This window comes from Chiroxiphia lanceolata, chromosome 3, assembly GCF_009829145.1.
Source record: "Chiroxiphia lanceolata isolate bChiLan1 chromosome 3, bChiLan1.pri, whole genome shotgun sequence".
Classification (NCBI taxonomy): Eukaryota; Metazoa; Chordata; class Aves; order Passeriformes; family Pipridae; genus Chiroxiphia; species Chiroxiphia lanceolata.
This window is the reverse complement of record NC_045639.1, coordinates 109,555,996-109,570,888: the sequence shown is the minus strand read 5'-3', so window position 1 is coordinate 109,570,888 and position 14,893 is coordinate 109,555,996. Positions and strand designations below refer to the sequence as shown.

The window sequence follows — 14,893 nt, the reverse complement described above, 5'->3', positions numbered from 1 at the left end:
TTCATTATCCACTGGATCCTCCCAACAGCTCACATGGGAGGTATCACTTCCCTCCAGCTTATAGTGTAAGAAATGGGGGTAAAAAGGTGAAACAACCTGCCCAAGGCCATGCAGAGAGCAGGGAGATGTGCTCAGGTGAAGACTGTGTGGGGCCTGGCAGAAATCTTTCCTTGTTTGGGTGGCTCAGACCACACTGGTTTCAGACAGTAAAGCCTCCATTATGCAATATATTTTTTGCATGAGTTTGCTGGAATTGTAATAAGCTTATCAAAGGGATAAACTGTTAGGATAAACCCTACAATCTTGTCCATCAGTCGGGAAGAGAAATAAATGGAAAAAAAATAGTAGATTCAGCTCTCCCAGATGTGTCAGTCAGCTGCAGGCTTTCCACTCAGTGACAGCAATCAGGAGGACTCCTACAACCAGAGCTCTGTGTTCACTGGTACAGGAAATTACCGACTAGTTCTGACCTCACATCAAAGGTTGCTTCTTTTGGTCAGACCCATTTTACACAACTGCACTACCACCAGCACTAGAACAGCTCCATAAATGTTACCATATGAGCCAGGGCACTGCTCAAACGCACTGGGGGAATAGCTATTTACCAAATCCTGGCTTAACCCTTCACTCTCTGAACTGCCTCTTCGTATTATGCAGAGGATTGGTAACCCTTGAAGCACTGCTATTCTCTCTTTGTAACAAGGCTCGGGTGCTCTTTCGTAATCCCACAGCACACTTGAATAAGCACTGTTCATACAGCACAATGTGCACAATTAAACATCAGTCAGGGAGCAGCTTTTCAACTTGCATTGCAAAAAAATCCCGGTTCCTTCCCTGTCACTGCCCTCCAGCCTGGTGGGGAAAGAATTTACAAAAGCAGAATCAATTAAGACACCTGAAGAAAAGCTTTTAGAAAGGCAAAGAAGAGCAGGTAGACAGCAAAGTCAGTGCCCTTCCAGGAGAACGGGAGGCTCTGCTGAAAATCTCCTTCCCAGAAGCTTTCAGCAGGGGATTGGACAGGAGGGGAGGCAGTGAAGGATAAGTTGTTGTAAGATCACGGCATGAGGCTGTGGTGAGGGGGAACATGAGTGGTGAGATTTACTGTCCCCAGGCGTCAGCCTGCACTGCAGAGTGACACAAAGTCATTACAGCACAAGGAGTTCTGGAGGGCTGCAGCTGCCCTGGGGCAGAGGGTGCTGAGTCAGAGAGAAGCTCCTCTGTGGGGATGTCTCTGCTGAGCAAGCCCCTGCCAGGCTTTGCCAGGGAAGATGGACGTGCAGGTGAGATGAAGAGCACAGACCTTTCCCTGTTTGTGCCAGACCTCCACCTTTGGGAGAATCACCAATGCAGAACTTGGAAGAAGCTGTCGAAGAGTCATTTTAGTCACCTGCCATTGGAGCTATTGAAAATAAAAATGTTGACAATAGAGCCTTGCCTGTCAAGGTAAAGGGAAATGGGGAGAAACGAAGAAACTGGGGGCCCTGGAAATCCATGCTCTGAAGGATTTAACTGCCAGCACTGCCGGACTGGTCACCTGAGGAGCACAGTAGAGCTGGAGTGATGTCTTCGGATTGCTGCAATTTATGGTGCAATTCATAATGCAATTCATTCATCAACCTTCCCAACAGTCCTAGTGTCCTCCATCCCAAAAAGTTTAAAGACAGCTCATAGAATCTATCTCCAGACTGGGAATAAAATAAAAATATCCATGCACAGCTCCTGCAAGAAGGTCCATCCCATGTTCAGTATTACCACAGTCACCCAGCCCTGTAGAGCTCTCAGCAGACTGTGCATCTCATAGGAGCGTGGGCACTTCCTGGCATGGTGGGCCTTGCTGCACACCAAGCACAAATTTTCACTCATCATCATCTTTATCAGAAATAAGGTTATTTAGGTTTATCTTCCTTTTTATCCACCATGGAAGCCATTTGTTCTTAGGCTCTGAAAATGTAGAAGTCATTATTGTAAAGATGGTACTTTTCATGGTAAGTGTGAGCTCTTACTTTTAGAAAATAAGAACCTATTTAACTAAGAGCTTTATAACAGATCAAGCAGCGCACAGAGTACTAAGAAAAGTGAGAGCTACTATCTAAATATACTAGTTAGTGGCAGGATTGGGCAGGAAAATAATTATCTACTTGGTATCTTTTATACTAATTTATTCAAGACCCTTATATCTGGATAAATACAAATTAAAAATTAAAAGCCCTTGTAAATGAATGCATGAAACTAAAGCACCACAGAGAAATTTGGAGAAGCAAATAAAACTGCCATCATAAACTACAAAAGCATTGCAGAACCTGGACAGAGGGGAAGGAAACTTGGGAATAAAAAACCACAGAAAACCAACTGAATTGCAACATGAAGGGAAGAGGGGATAGTGGTGGTGGCAGCAAGAAAAAACACCACTTAAAAAAACAAATTCCCAACATTGCTTCAGCAAGGCGCAGAAGGAAATATTTAAAACCGCAATTTTGAGAATGTAACCCAGACCACCTGGTGAGTGACACCTTCTGTTGGCACCAGGCAGACAGGTTCCCACTGCAGGGTTCCTGAACTCTGACCCCTGGGAATAATCCCCAAGGTCCCATTAAGTTCAGAGTGGCACAGAGCTGACTGCTGCCATCAAACTTTAGGCAACCGGGGAAATACACTGCAAAACAGTGTGTTTTTCGAGGCCAACAAGAGCCAAAGAGGGGACAATTTCAATAAATCAAAGATACTGTGCAAATGTGTTAGGCAATAATAATATTGAGCAATACTAAATGGCATTGCTGGCACATGGCGGATGTGGTCAGAGAGCGTAGCGAGTCCCCAGGATGGGATTGCCCTGCTGAGCCACATTCCCTGCTCACACAGGGCAGGAACCAGTCCTGGGGGCTGCAGGATGCTGGCAGAGACCAGGGATGAGCTGGTGGAGCAGCACAGGTAGCAAGCTTGGCCTGGTATGCAGTGTCCTTAATGCCCTTATCCTCATCCAGCAGCCCGGGGAGAGCAGGAATTCCTCTTTCTCCCACTGTAGGGATGCAGTTCGGATGTGCAACTGCTCTGGATCACATCCAATTACACATTTAACATCCCACTGCACATTTAGGTGCTTGAATTCCCATTTAAATCAAGAAGGTCCAGACTGTTATGATGTGGGACAGCAACAACATGTTGCCACGTGTCTCCCTGAGTCCCAGTCTGGTCCATAAGCAACTGGGCTGTCATCCTTAAACCAGACATAACTGTGACTGGGGACCAACAGAAGCAAATCTGGCCTCTGAAGTGGAAAGGAGGAAAACAACTTTCCCCTTCTGCGGTCTGTGTGGAAAACTGACCTCCAAATGGAGAGGTTTGGGGTTCAGACCACAGTTCACTACCTGCAAAAGGTGGCTTGCAAGAGCTACACTGGAGGCAAGTAGCAGGTTTTTAGATATCACCAGGGATGTCTTCTGGTCCCAAGGACAATCATCAGCCTCCAAACAGTCATTGCTTCTAGATTCTATCTAGTGCTAGGCAAAGTAACAGACTCGGTTTTTTTAGTCAAGAGGAGATTGCATAGCTCAGATGGTTGAGGAAAGGGTGGCTCTAATAAATATATAAAACTCAAAGGATTATCTAAGCAGCCAATAAAGATGCAGAATCTTTTTTTTTTATGAACTGAAGCTATATTCATTCAGTATGTGACATCAGAAAAAATAAAAATTTTCTGACAGATTTTTATTTTCCGCTGGTACTAAAATGCATCCCTGTCTTAAAGCATCTCAGACAACTGTAATTCTTCCCAATTTATCTCTGACTGAGCCTGCAGTCAACAACTTGAGGCTCCAGCTTTGTATCATGCATGTCACAAATGAGATTTTGATTCAAAATTATCAGATATGGGGATCCGATTTTGAAATTACACACATTTTGTGCATAGCCTGCATTCCCTTTCTCTTTTTTTATCTGAACTGCTCATCCCATCTCCTACATACCCTCATGTTTAAAATTGCATGGAGATGGTTTCTATTCTAAAAGAGGCATTCATGGGAACAGAGCAGAGTGAGGCTGCTGAGATTATTTTTACCTGAGCTCTGATTGCGGCGTCCTTCTTAATCCACTTTATCACTGTTTCGTACACCAGCTCCTCTGCTTTGGTGTTCAGGCTGTCATTGGACATGTAGGAAATAAAGTCGTCTTTTGAGATATTAAGGATCTCTTCTTGGTTTGCCACCTCAGGGAAAATTTGCAGGGCATAAGCTTTGGCCATGTTGTATAGTTCAGTGCACTGCATGGCTTCAGCCATGGCTAATATTCCTAAGCAGTTGCTAGCAGTCAGCTGTTTTTCTAAAAGGAGCAAAAAAACAAACAAAAAAGGTAATTGAGAATTACTAAAAGTAAGATACACATTTGTTCCAAAGTCATGAGAAAAATAAGTGTCATAGACAAATTTCTAACCCTAATTAATTTCAGGGAGTTAACCAAAAGCAGCACTGTGGGTTAATATAGGATTGGGGTTTAAAGTACAAAAATCAAAGTCTAACAGCTGAGTTGGGGATAGGGAGAGAAATGTACTTTCTGAGTTTGCTTTTTGTATAAGCCTTCACAGGGCACTGGGGAAACCTACTGACATAAAAGTATCTGGGGCTTCCCAAGGGATGGGAACCCAGCCAAGAGACTGCTGCTGTTCCTACCGCCTACAATGTTGCTTTAAGGAACAGCAAGATGTAAACGCCAGTGCAGACACTTAAGAATAAATGCAAACAGCACTAAGGACATTTCTGAGAATGCTGCAGTCACTTTATGATAATTTTTGCCCTGTTCAGCTACTAAGATACTTCAAATAAAAAAAAAGAATCCTCCCCCCTCTTTTTTTTTTCAAAGGAACTTTGTTGCTGCTGAATGTGATGACATCCCTTATGCAAAACACAGATTATTCTAACGCCTTCTGTTAAATGTTGTGTAGTGGATTTCAAAGAAAATCATACACAGAGGAGACAGCATTATCTCCTTCCCAGCAAACAGAAGCAGCAGCACAGTGTGTAGCTTTGCGTTAGAAGTGTGCTACACCACACATTTGACTGTACTTTTTTCCTTTCCAGCTATTCTGAAGAAAAACCCACCACTTTTAGACATTTATAAGAGGAACTCTCAGAGTCTTCTCAGCTTTTGTTAACCAAGCCACTACTAATAGGCAGAATATATTCTTTTAAGATATGGGACTACAGAAAAAATAAAATATAAGAGACAGACAAACTGCAATAGATCACAAAGGCACTGGAACCAGCAGCAGGCTCCTGTGCTGCCAGAGAAGTCTATCACGTTGGGCAGTGTGTCATATCCTACTGCACTGTGTCAGAGCGCTGGACAGGAATGTGCAATAGCCCCTTATCTCTTCAAAAAAAACTCCCATCAGGTTGCTTCTGCTGGAAATGCTCAGGGATTCTTCCCTACACCCAGCTTCTGCCTTCACCAGGTTGAAAACCTGCATACTATCTATACATGTCTTTTAATAAAACTGGATTATAAACTACTTTTTTCATTTTTTTTTTTTTAAACCTGACATGAGATTAGGGGGTTTGTGGGCTTGTTTTGTCTTTTTTTTTTTTTCCCCTCTAACTCTTTTTCTTTTACAGATCCAGCAGTCTTGAAACTAGGTTATCTCATTTTGCATCAGTTGATCGTACTGACTCCAAGGAGCCCATTTCCTCAAGCAGACTGCAGCAGCAGCACTGTTTGCTGTCAGTAGATTTTGTCACTCAAAGACTGCCCAGAGACACGTTGTAAACTGACAGCTATGAAGAAAAGCTCCCAGATTTTCCTGTTTTCCAAAAAAACTCCCTCCCAAACCCAAAAAAACCCTCAACCCCAAACCCTCTTCCAGGTTCCTTGGTTCTGTCTGTTGGTACAGTTTCATGTATACATACGGCTGGGGGTAAAATAATCATCTAACAGAGCCCAAAACTCTCATCACCACTTGGCAAACTCCCAAGTCAAAGACAAATCTGATACTGTTCCCCCTTATCCTCACAGGGTTTATAATGAAGGTAATAATCAATTTTGACTCGTTAAGCAGCGATGGTAAAGATTTGTGAGAATGAAACTTTGTCTTCGAGGGATGGGGTTTACCTCTCTCAGGAGACATTCCCATGTCATCCCTAGCTGAGACTGTGGCCTGGGGAAGAAAAAACACTGGTGATGACTGATTTCTTCTGATTTGTACACGTTTCTCTACCTCTAACAATGCTGGGTGACTGATGCAGCCTGGTACACTGGTGTCCAAGCAGCTTGATGTTGTCCCCTTAAGCTTCACTCCCTCCTCTTCCCCGAGGAACCCCCTGGTGGCACATCCAAATGACATTATCCCTGTCTGATTCAGCAATTATCGTGAGGCTATTTAGAGACAGGTCCCAGGGAAATGCAGACCAGGGTATGTGCAGGAGGCTGCTGACACACTTCTTTGCACTTCACTTTTGATGTGATGAGCACCACAGCAAGGTGGGCACAGTGATGTCTTTTTAAGATGAGGGCTGGCATGTAAAGTAGAGGGACTCATTGCAGGTGAGCAAGGCAACAGCTATGAGATATGGCAAATCTCTCTCCTGTGAATATAAAAACACTACCTCCTCCCTATTTTTCACCTCTGACTCAAAATTTGAGGGCAAGATTGATGCCTCTTGACTTTCAACTGTGCATTCACATTAGTATCGCTGTATACTCATAAACAAGCAATTCCAAGCAGCAAACTAGTAATATTCTTGTTTATTTTGGTAATATTTTAGATAATGACTTCAGGATGAACAGAGCCATGCCTTACAGATGCCTGTAACTCTTCACTATAAAGGGAGCCTACACGACTACTTAGATATAGACTTCGACTATATAATATAGCCCATCCCTGTACTTCTGAATGCGAGCATGACAAAGACAGCTAAGGACCAGTTATGCTCTGTCTGCTCCTGAGCTGTTTTCCTTTGGACACTGACATATTTACAATAATTGCTGTTTTGCCACAGTGACACTGGGCTTGTAAAAACACATTTTTGTGGAGTTTCACCTTGACTCCATTCACAACACGACTGCTGACTACTAAGCTGTTCCCAATGCTCAAGGACAGTTTATAAGAGACTCATGAGTGGACTTTAAGGATATCAGATGTAATCTAGTAGGTTCTCACTGGTTTGAGACAGTGCTGAATAGCATATTTGCTCCTACGTGTGTCACAACAATAATGTAGATCAGCAGTTGGTATTTTCCGCTGTTTTAGATGTGACTTTGGATCCTGTGCAGAGTCATCAGGAGACAATCAGCCAGGCAGACTGCTCTGACTGCACTTCTGGCAGTGGGGTGACTTGAGATAAAGTCACAGATAGATGGTGTGTTGGAAGGATTATCCAGAGAGATTGTGGTAATAGGATGATGGGCTGTAAGCACCCTCTGTGTGCATTAAGCACTGGGTTTTCACTTAGAGATGCTTTCTAGATGATGACTTGGATATCACAAAAAATGGCATAAAACATGTATTTCCTCATGATATTTTGTGTATGTTCTGATGAGGAACTTATTCCTCAGGTATTTCCCACTGATGTCAAAAGAACATGAAGATCAGAGATAAGTGGAAGACTCTAAGATGCGTTCATTGTCCAGTGAATGCCCAACGAATTGTCTAAAAGATTTCCCCTTCCCCTGTGAGGGTCTTCTTCCTTTCTCCTATCTCCAGATATAATCGACGGTTCTTCAGTGCTAGGCAGTGCAGTTCTCCACTTGGTTCAAAATTCTCCACCTTGGATGGACAAAACAATTGCCCATAACACTTTCTCTTGAATTCAAAAGGACCATAAAGGCCTCTTCTTTCCTCAGGTGCCTATTCATGCAGGTTCCATTGCTGGTTCGTCATTCACTTTTTCTCATTTCTCCCTAGTAGTCTTTCCAAACATTGACTTCGTATTCTTTCCTCAGGAGACTAAGACAATCCAGAGCTCCTGCTCTTTCCTATTTCGGTCTATGAAACTATCAGGTTCCACCAACTTCTTTAGGCTTAAGGAAGAATGTATTTTATCAGAAGAAGGTTGAAGTACAAGCTCAGAATTCGTTCCCTCCTGTGATGCAGGTCCTTGCACCACAGACCCAAACCGTGATACCAATGAATCATCTGAAACCCAATTTGAGCCATGACTGTGATGACAGTGTACAACAAATATGAAAAAAAGAAGAAAAAGCTGCTTAAGTCTTCAGCCATATGGGTGGAGGAAATACCTATGATATCCTGACCAGTTTGCAAACATTTGCCCAGTTATCATATGGTGTCTGCATGGACCTGTCACCATCGTTGCATCAGTCAGCACAAAACTGTTGTCATTTCTCATGGTCTAGATAAAAGCCAAGGAGACAGCATGTGGGGGAGAGAGAACACGACTATAATTAGCCCAGCAAAGCTGGTTAAGAAATCTCCTATCAAAATGAAACTACTTTCCTGACACATTTTGCAGCATATTTCCACCAGAAAGCACAAGAAAATTTGGGATGCCTCCGTCTAAGGCTGCTGAGAGGCCCAGGATAGAGACCCAAATGCTGCCTGGATATCCACTAGTCAGGACCCTCCTGGATCTTCACGACTCAAAAAGGATGAGCTTTGAGATAGTGCTGTGCTATGCTGAACAGACTTATTAATTTGGGCTTTTACTTCTTTGGACCTCCCTCCACTTCTTTCCCTTTTTAGACATGGCCAGTGATGGGAAAGATTCATTCTTCGTACTAGTGAATCCTCCAGAAGTGCTGGTGAAAAAAACCCTTTTACCATATTTTTGCTTTGTATAAAGCAGAGGTGGCTGGGATGAAAAGAAAAAACACAGCCACAGAGAAGACAAAATGCCTTTGCCTAAACTTTTCAGATGGCAAGTGCTCTGCTATCTCTGTAGAGCAATCCAGTCATAGCTATAAATAAAAATAAGCGATTACACTCCGTGAATTCTCCAAATGAGAATACAAAATTCCAGCAGCTCCCCATATATCACTGAACTTATAACCAACTCTACTATTTCATACCATAACATGGTTCACTAGATTCAAATATTAACTATTGGAAAAGAGAAATCTCACACTGACTTAGTGAAATAAATGTATTTTGGTTTTGTGGCTGGAGATAGTGCAACTTGAACATATCTCGTGTTCCTGGAAAGGCCATAAGATCTAATCACTGTGAAAAGGTGGCAAAGGGAAGCTGGGGGAAAGCAATGCCAGAGCCAGAGCCTCATTCAAGTTGCACAGTCCAAATGGTGTGATTGCAAAGCATAAATTTCGCATCACCAGGACCCACCCATTTGAGAACAGACTTTTAAACATGGGACACCTAAAAATTTGGAAAGGAGAATATAATACCACAAATTCTTCACTGATGCCTGCATTGTACCAGCCTAGTCCCACCACTCATCTTGCCAGCAGGCAGGCTTAGCAGTGAAAATTAACACAGCAGTAAACTGGACTCATATGAAGGTTTTTTGTTGTTGTTTTTTGAGTGCAACATTTTCTAAACACTCATATTCCACGTTCTGCAATTGTAGATGTCAATTTTAAATGACAACTGCTCAGGAAGAACCTAGAGGTCATGTGGGCTTCAGAGAAAATGCTGTATCCCATTGAATGATGTATTGAGAAAGATCAAGTAGAAATCAGATGTCAAAAAAAAGAGTATCTGGTACTTATACATGGTAAGTAAATCACATAAGACCAAGCTGAAAGTTTTTGTATTGATAAGTTTGTGCTAGTAATTAGTAAATTATTAATGTCTCATAAACTGATATTACAGCTATGATAGTGAAGGAGTGGCAAGTGGTACAGACAGGAGTCTGAACCAAGGTGTGTTCCAGTGAGCTCCAGTTCTAGCTCCACTTCTGCCATGACACAAATGGGTCTGTCTGGTTCCAGTTCAGACCTGTAAAGCTTAGCTGAGCTGGAAACCTTGGACTGTTTTGAAATAGTCTATCCTGGAAAGCAGATGGAAAGTGAAAGGAGCAGGATGACACAGTGCTGAGGACCCACGGCACTCTCTGACCATCTCCTCCATGTGCCAACCATGCCTTTTAGTATTGCTCAACGTTATTATTGCCTAAAACATTTACACAATATTGAACTTGAAGCAATCACACGCTCTGGACAAGAAGAACACATTTCTCGTGGCCATCAGAGGAAGGGCAGAGGCATTGGTGATGTTGCTCTGCACACCCTTGCTGGGGCAAATGTTCCCCACGCACACAGGGCAGACCAGTTACCAGGGGTGGACACAGTAACCTTTCCTTGCACCCACCTTTGTGATGACTCACATACATCAGACCATAACTCTGTACGCAGTAACAAACCCTGTTAACATTTAACCTGGAATGGTTCAGCCAAATCTTGTTTACAAGAACACTGGACATGGGAAGGACCTTGTCATGGATACAAGAAAATTGCAGATATTGCAACGCAGTCTTTAATTTTTTGCAAATTCTGCAGATTTGCAGGACCTTCTCCTCCACGGGAGTCCACCTCCAAATTTTTTGATGTTTGACCAAGCTGGAATGGTGTAGCACCCAAAATTTGCTCCCACAGTTATAAGCAACCTGTGCTTTACAGCCTGGTATCTATGCAGAGATCATCCTCCAGGAAACAAAATGTCATCAAGATTCCAAGTACGGAACAAGGTTCAACAAAATAAGTTATCCAAGATATGAAACCTGTTGTCACTCAAACAACAGGATACACTTCTCTAGACCATTTTCCACTGGCCATTATGTCAGCATTTAAAATTCAAATTGCAAGTCAAATTAATGATATTTTACTCTGTGGGTTTCTTAATTTATCCTGTAAGAGTTGTCAGAAGAAGGTTTACAAACCTTAACACAAGATCTCAAAACCTTGCTAGATGGAGTGATTCTTACCTAGAAAGGAAACGCAGACTTTACAGAAGGTATGAAACTGGAACTTGCTGGCAGCTTCCAGTAGGGTTTTTGCATTGGCTGAATCTATGATCAAAGAACCTGTATAAACAAACTCCAGGAGTAACTCCAGGACATCCGCAGTGAGGTTGGACATGGCCAATTCCAGCTTCTCCCCGCTTCTGCTACTGTCCCGTGGTGACCTGGTAACAGTAGACAATTAAATTACGGACATTACACCATCCCCATTTTATTGGCATTTATTGATTAGTGAGGGCTATAAAATCGCTTTGCACATCATTATATTTCTCCATTATTTTTGTTTACGGAACTGAAGAATATGAATTTTAAAATAACTGAACTTAAAAACTTTAACTGGATCTGAAAGAGAAGAGTCTTAAAGCAAGTCTTACGAAAAATCTGTTTATTGCTACTTTGCATTTTCATGCAAAAACAGTTGCAAAAGAAAAGGAAAGGAAAGGAAAGGAAAGGAAAAGAAAGGAAAGAAAGGAAAAGGAAAATGAATGATCCAACATTAATGAAAATGAGGAACGGGATTAGCTTTCAAAGGGAAACAATACATTTTAACATCTTGGTTAACATCTCATCTTCTATGTATAATATAACTGTTAAGGAAAAACAACTCTCCAATTTCAAGAGAAAAGGTCATCTACTTTTTCAGGAATCCAGCACTGGAATAATTTTAAATGTCATGTGCACTTAAGGATACATTAAAGACCTTTTCATAAGAAATAAGAATAAAAATACTAATTTCTATTTAGCTTGAACTTCTCATTATGTTATATTAAAGTACAGATACAATCAATATGATATCTGCATACAGATGGTTGGTCATATAAAATATAAATATACGCTTATTCTAAAAATCTATTGTTCCCTTTTAGGCACTAAAAAAAGGAAGCCTTTCATGGCAATTGCTTTGAAAACGGAATACAAGACAAGCTAGACAGACAAAATGGTTAGAGCAAAGAAGGGAGAGGGGGGAAAACAACAACCAGCTCTGCCACAGGAAGCCAGCAGCCATCCTCTAGGAGTTTCATGACTGTGGCCTACGATTTTTCCTGCATGAAGTGCTGAACAATTTGGGGATCAGAGTATCTCCTGCATTTGAAGTGTGGATTAGCGCTTGTGAAATTATTGGACAAAAAGAAAGTCATACTGAATTAAAATAAGGGCCCAGTTCTTAATGCATGGTTGGCTGATGTGTCTGCAACACTAAAGACAGGTTACACCTGAAAGACAAAAGTGATGATAAATTTGGTAACATCAAGGAGGGGAGGGGAAATCTGTTGGGAGTAAGAAAATAAATTCTTTTAATGGTTAGGACCATCCAGCACCTTCTCAAAGAAACATAAGCTTTTGTCTGTCACTGGACAGCCAACGTCTGTTCGCTCCAATTCTGCTAAAGTACTTGCAAAAGCCATTGCACGAGTGACACAAAACCGGCATATGATGTGGTGTGACATTCATGGACTGGCCAAAGCATCACTATTCACAGGCAACGCCAGCTTTAAGCATGAGCAAAGCACTGCCAACCTCCTGGATTTACACAGCTGTCTAGAAAGGTGATGATCAGACCTTTACTACCGTAATGGAGGAAAAATAAATGACATATAAGCTTTGGTTTTCTTCTCACATGACACCCCACCCATCCACCCCAATAACACCTAAAATCATTTGGGAAAATGCTTCAAATTTGCAGTGGATGCTTTGTCACTGGCCTTCCACTGACTAGCCCTGTTCAAGTCAAGGGCATAGCTTTAATTTATATGAATCTCTGCAAAATCAAAGCTTTAAAGAGGTTTCATTTTCAATGGAGGAACAGCTAGCAGTCCTTAATTTTACAGTCTTCTCTAAGGCAGTGAACCATGGTTACTCCCACTCACAAAAGAAAACTGAGGCAAAACCAAGGTAAAATCACTTGCCTATGAGCATAGATAGTCGGGGCAAACCAAGGAACTAAACCCCATTTTTAAAATTCTATATGTTGAACTGTCCCTTTGCATGGCAACACAGGTGGGTAAGATCCTATTCCAGAAGCAGATGGGTAGGAATACATACTGATCATGATACCTGTCATATCCCTACAGGCACAGATGTGTATGCTACCCTGAATCCTTATGCTTTATCACACCACAATATTCTTTCTGAACTCTTGCATATGGATTCAATTCTGCATTCAAGGCAGAAGACCTCAGGTGTCAAAACAGAAGAGTTGCCATTTCCCAGATCCTCGAGAGGATGTCACAAAATGTTGCGCTTTTTCCTTTCTCACACTCACACACCAATAATATGCCTCACATCTGATTTATCTCTAGTTGTACACACTTATGGTCCCGTGCTCTGGGCTATCAAAATGCCTCCCGGTACTGATGTAATTCTTGCTGAACGGCTCCCAGAAGCGGCTTGTACCCGACAGTGAATTCATGTTCACGTGGGCTGGTTAATAAGCACGCTGCCTAAAATTTAGGGAGATTTGGAAGTACCCAGCAAGAGACAGAGTCGGGTTGTTTGCACTGTAAGAAGCCCCACCATAAGCAATTATTTATATATTGGCACTAATTGCTCTGTGCTGGTGATGGCTGTGGGAATGACTGCGTGTGATCCGTTGGGAATCGCAGAGCAGAGACCAGGAGGCACAAAGGAAAGGATGATGTGACACCAATGTCAGCACAGACACATACCCATGTTAGCAACAACTGCAAGCTGCTATTTTTCAGAATAATTAAGTAATAATCTCTTTTACTTTGTAATACACCAAGCAATAAACTGCTGCTGCAATTGATTAAATGCCAAAGAAAAGCTAAGGTGTTTAATCAATCACTAGAGCCACTTATGGCAAGTATAATACAAAGCTACAGAGATTATGGATATTACACAATGAGCCAGAAATGGGAAAGGAAATTATCCCTATTCCTGCCTTGGTGATGCCTTGAATGTGTGGTGCTGTTTTGCTTGTGCTTTCTAAGCAGCGAACCCTTCGGCTCCACATTTGGCTGGACCATATAGTGAGCACAGGCTTCATTCAGGCTGCACAGAGAAATCCCAGCTACCCTGGCTTCCACAATGGAAATCTGGCTTGCTATAGGCTGGAGAATGGGCAGACAATTGGCTGAAGCAGGTCCTAATGGATCAAAAATAAATGTTTGAAGGAAGAAAAGAACATAATGTGGGGAAACAGTCTGATATGACTGAAGTGGGAAATTCCATAGATTTCTTCTTGAAACTATTTAAGTGAATTGGGTTTGTGAATTTGAAGTGAATTTGAGTGGCATCGCCCTCAAAGCCTGACTAAAGGTTTCTGTGTTCCTTGTTTTCATATCAGAACATGAATATGCCCTGTGCAGTTATATTTCATCTATTTGGGGCAGAACCTTCTCTCAGCTATTGTACAGGAACTGCACTAAAGTGACTAAAGCTAAGAATAGAATTTAGTCCTGTAATGCATTTTCAGTGGATTGGGGGAAATCTGTCAGAATATATGTATATGTATATACAGCAGCTCATCCTGTATCACATCAGGAGGAGTTTTGTCAATGGCATCGGTAGAAGCAAACATTTAGAGAAGTCTGTTACCAGAAAAGCCCTGACTTCCTCCCTCAAGAGCTGGAAGAAAAATCACAGTTCTACCTGGTACATACACTCCAGGTCCCCCACTCCTGGTACAAACATGGGGTGTTTTGGGGATGGAGAGCCTGTCTCCTTCATGTTTCAGTCTCACTTGAAGCCAGGCAACGTAAACTTATCGTCCATGGACATCATTAAATGTGGCACATGCTGCTATTTGCCCTGCGAACTCTAAAGTTTAAACAGAATGATGTCATTTTATTGGCCTTGTAATCATTGCTCATATTATAAAGGTCACACATTTCACATTGTGGCAGAAAATCAATAGCTCTCCCAACAGCCTCTGGGGGAAAAAGTTTTGCTTCTGAAGAATAATATATAATAAACAATTTTAGTCCTTACTTTATCATGGCTGTAATCTTGGA

At 42.0% G+C, this 14,893-nt stretch overlaps 1 protein-coding gene across 6 annotated transcripts in view; it reads right to left on the bottom strand.

Moving 5' to 3' along the window:
* Window positions 1-14,893, bottom strand: part of KLHL29 (kelch like family member 29) — a 391,640-nt gene that overhangs the window by 46,899 nt on the left and 329,848 nt on the right. For all 6 annotated transcript variants that reach the window (XM_032682682.1, XM_032682681.1, XM_032682684.1 and 3 more), the window contains 2 exons: window positions 10,884-11,083; window positions 4,055-4,314 (listed from right to left, as the gene is read on the bottom strand). In XM_032682682.1, coding sequence (XP_032538573.1) covers window positions 4,055-4,314; window positions 10,884-11,083 — 460 coding nt within the window. The remainder of the gene's footprint in view (window positions 1-4,054; window positions 4,315-10,883; window positions 11,084-14,893) is intronic.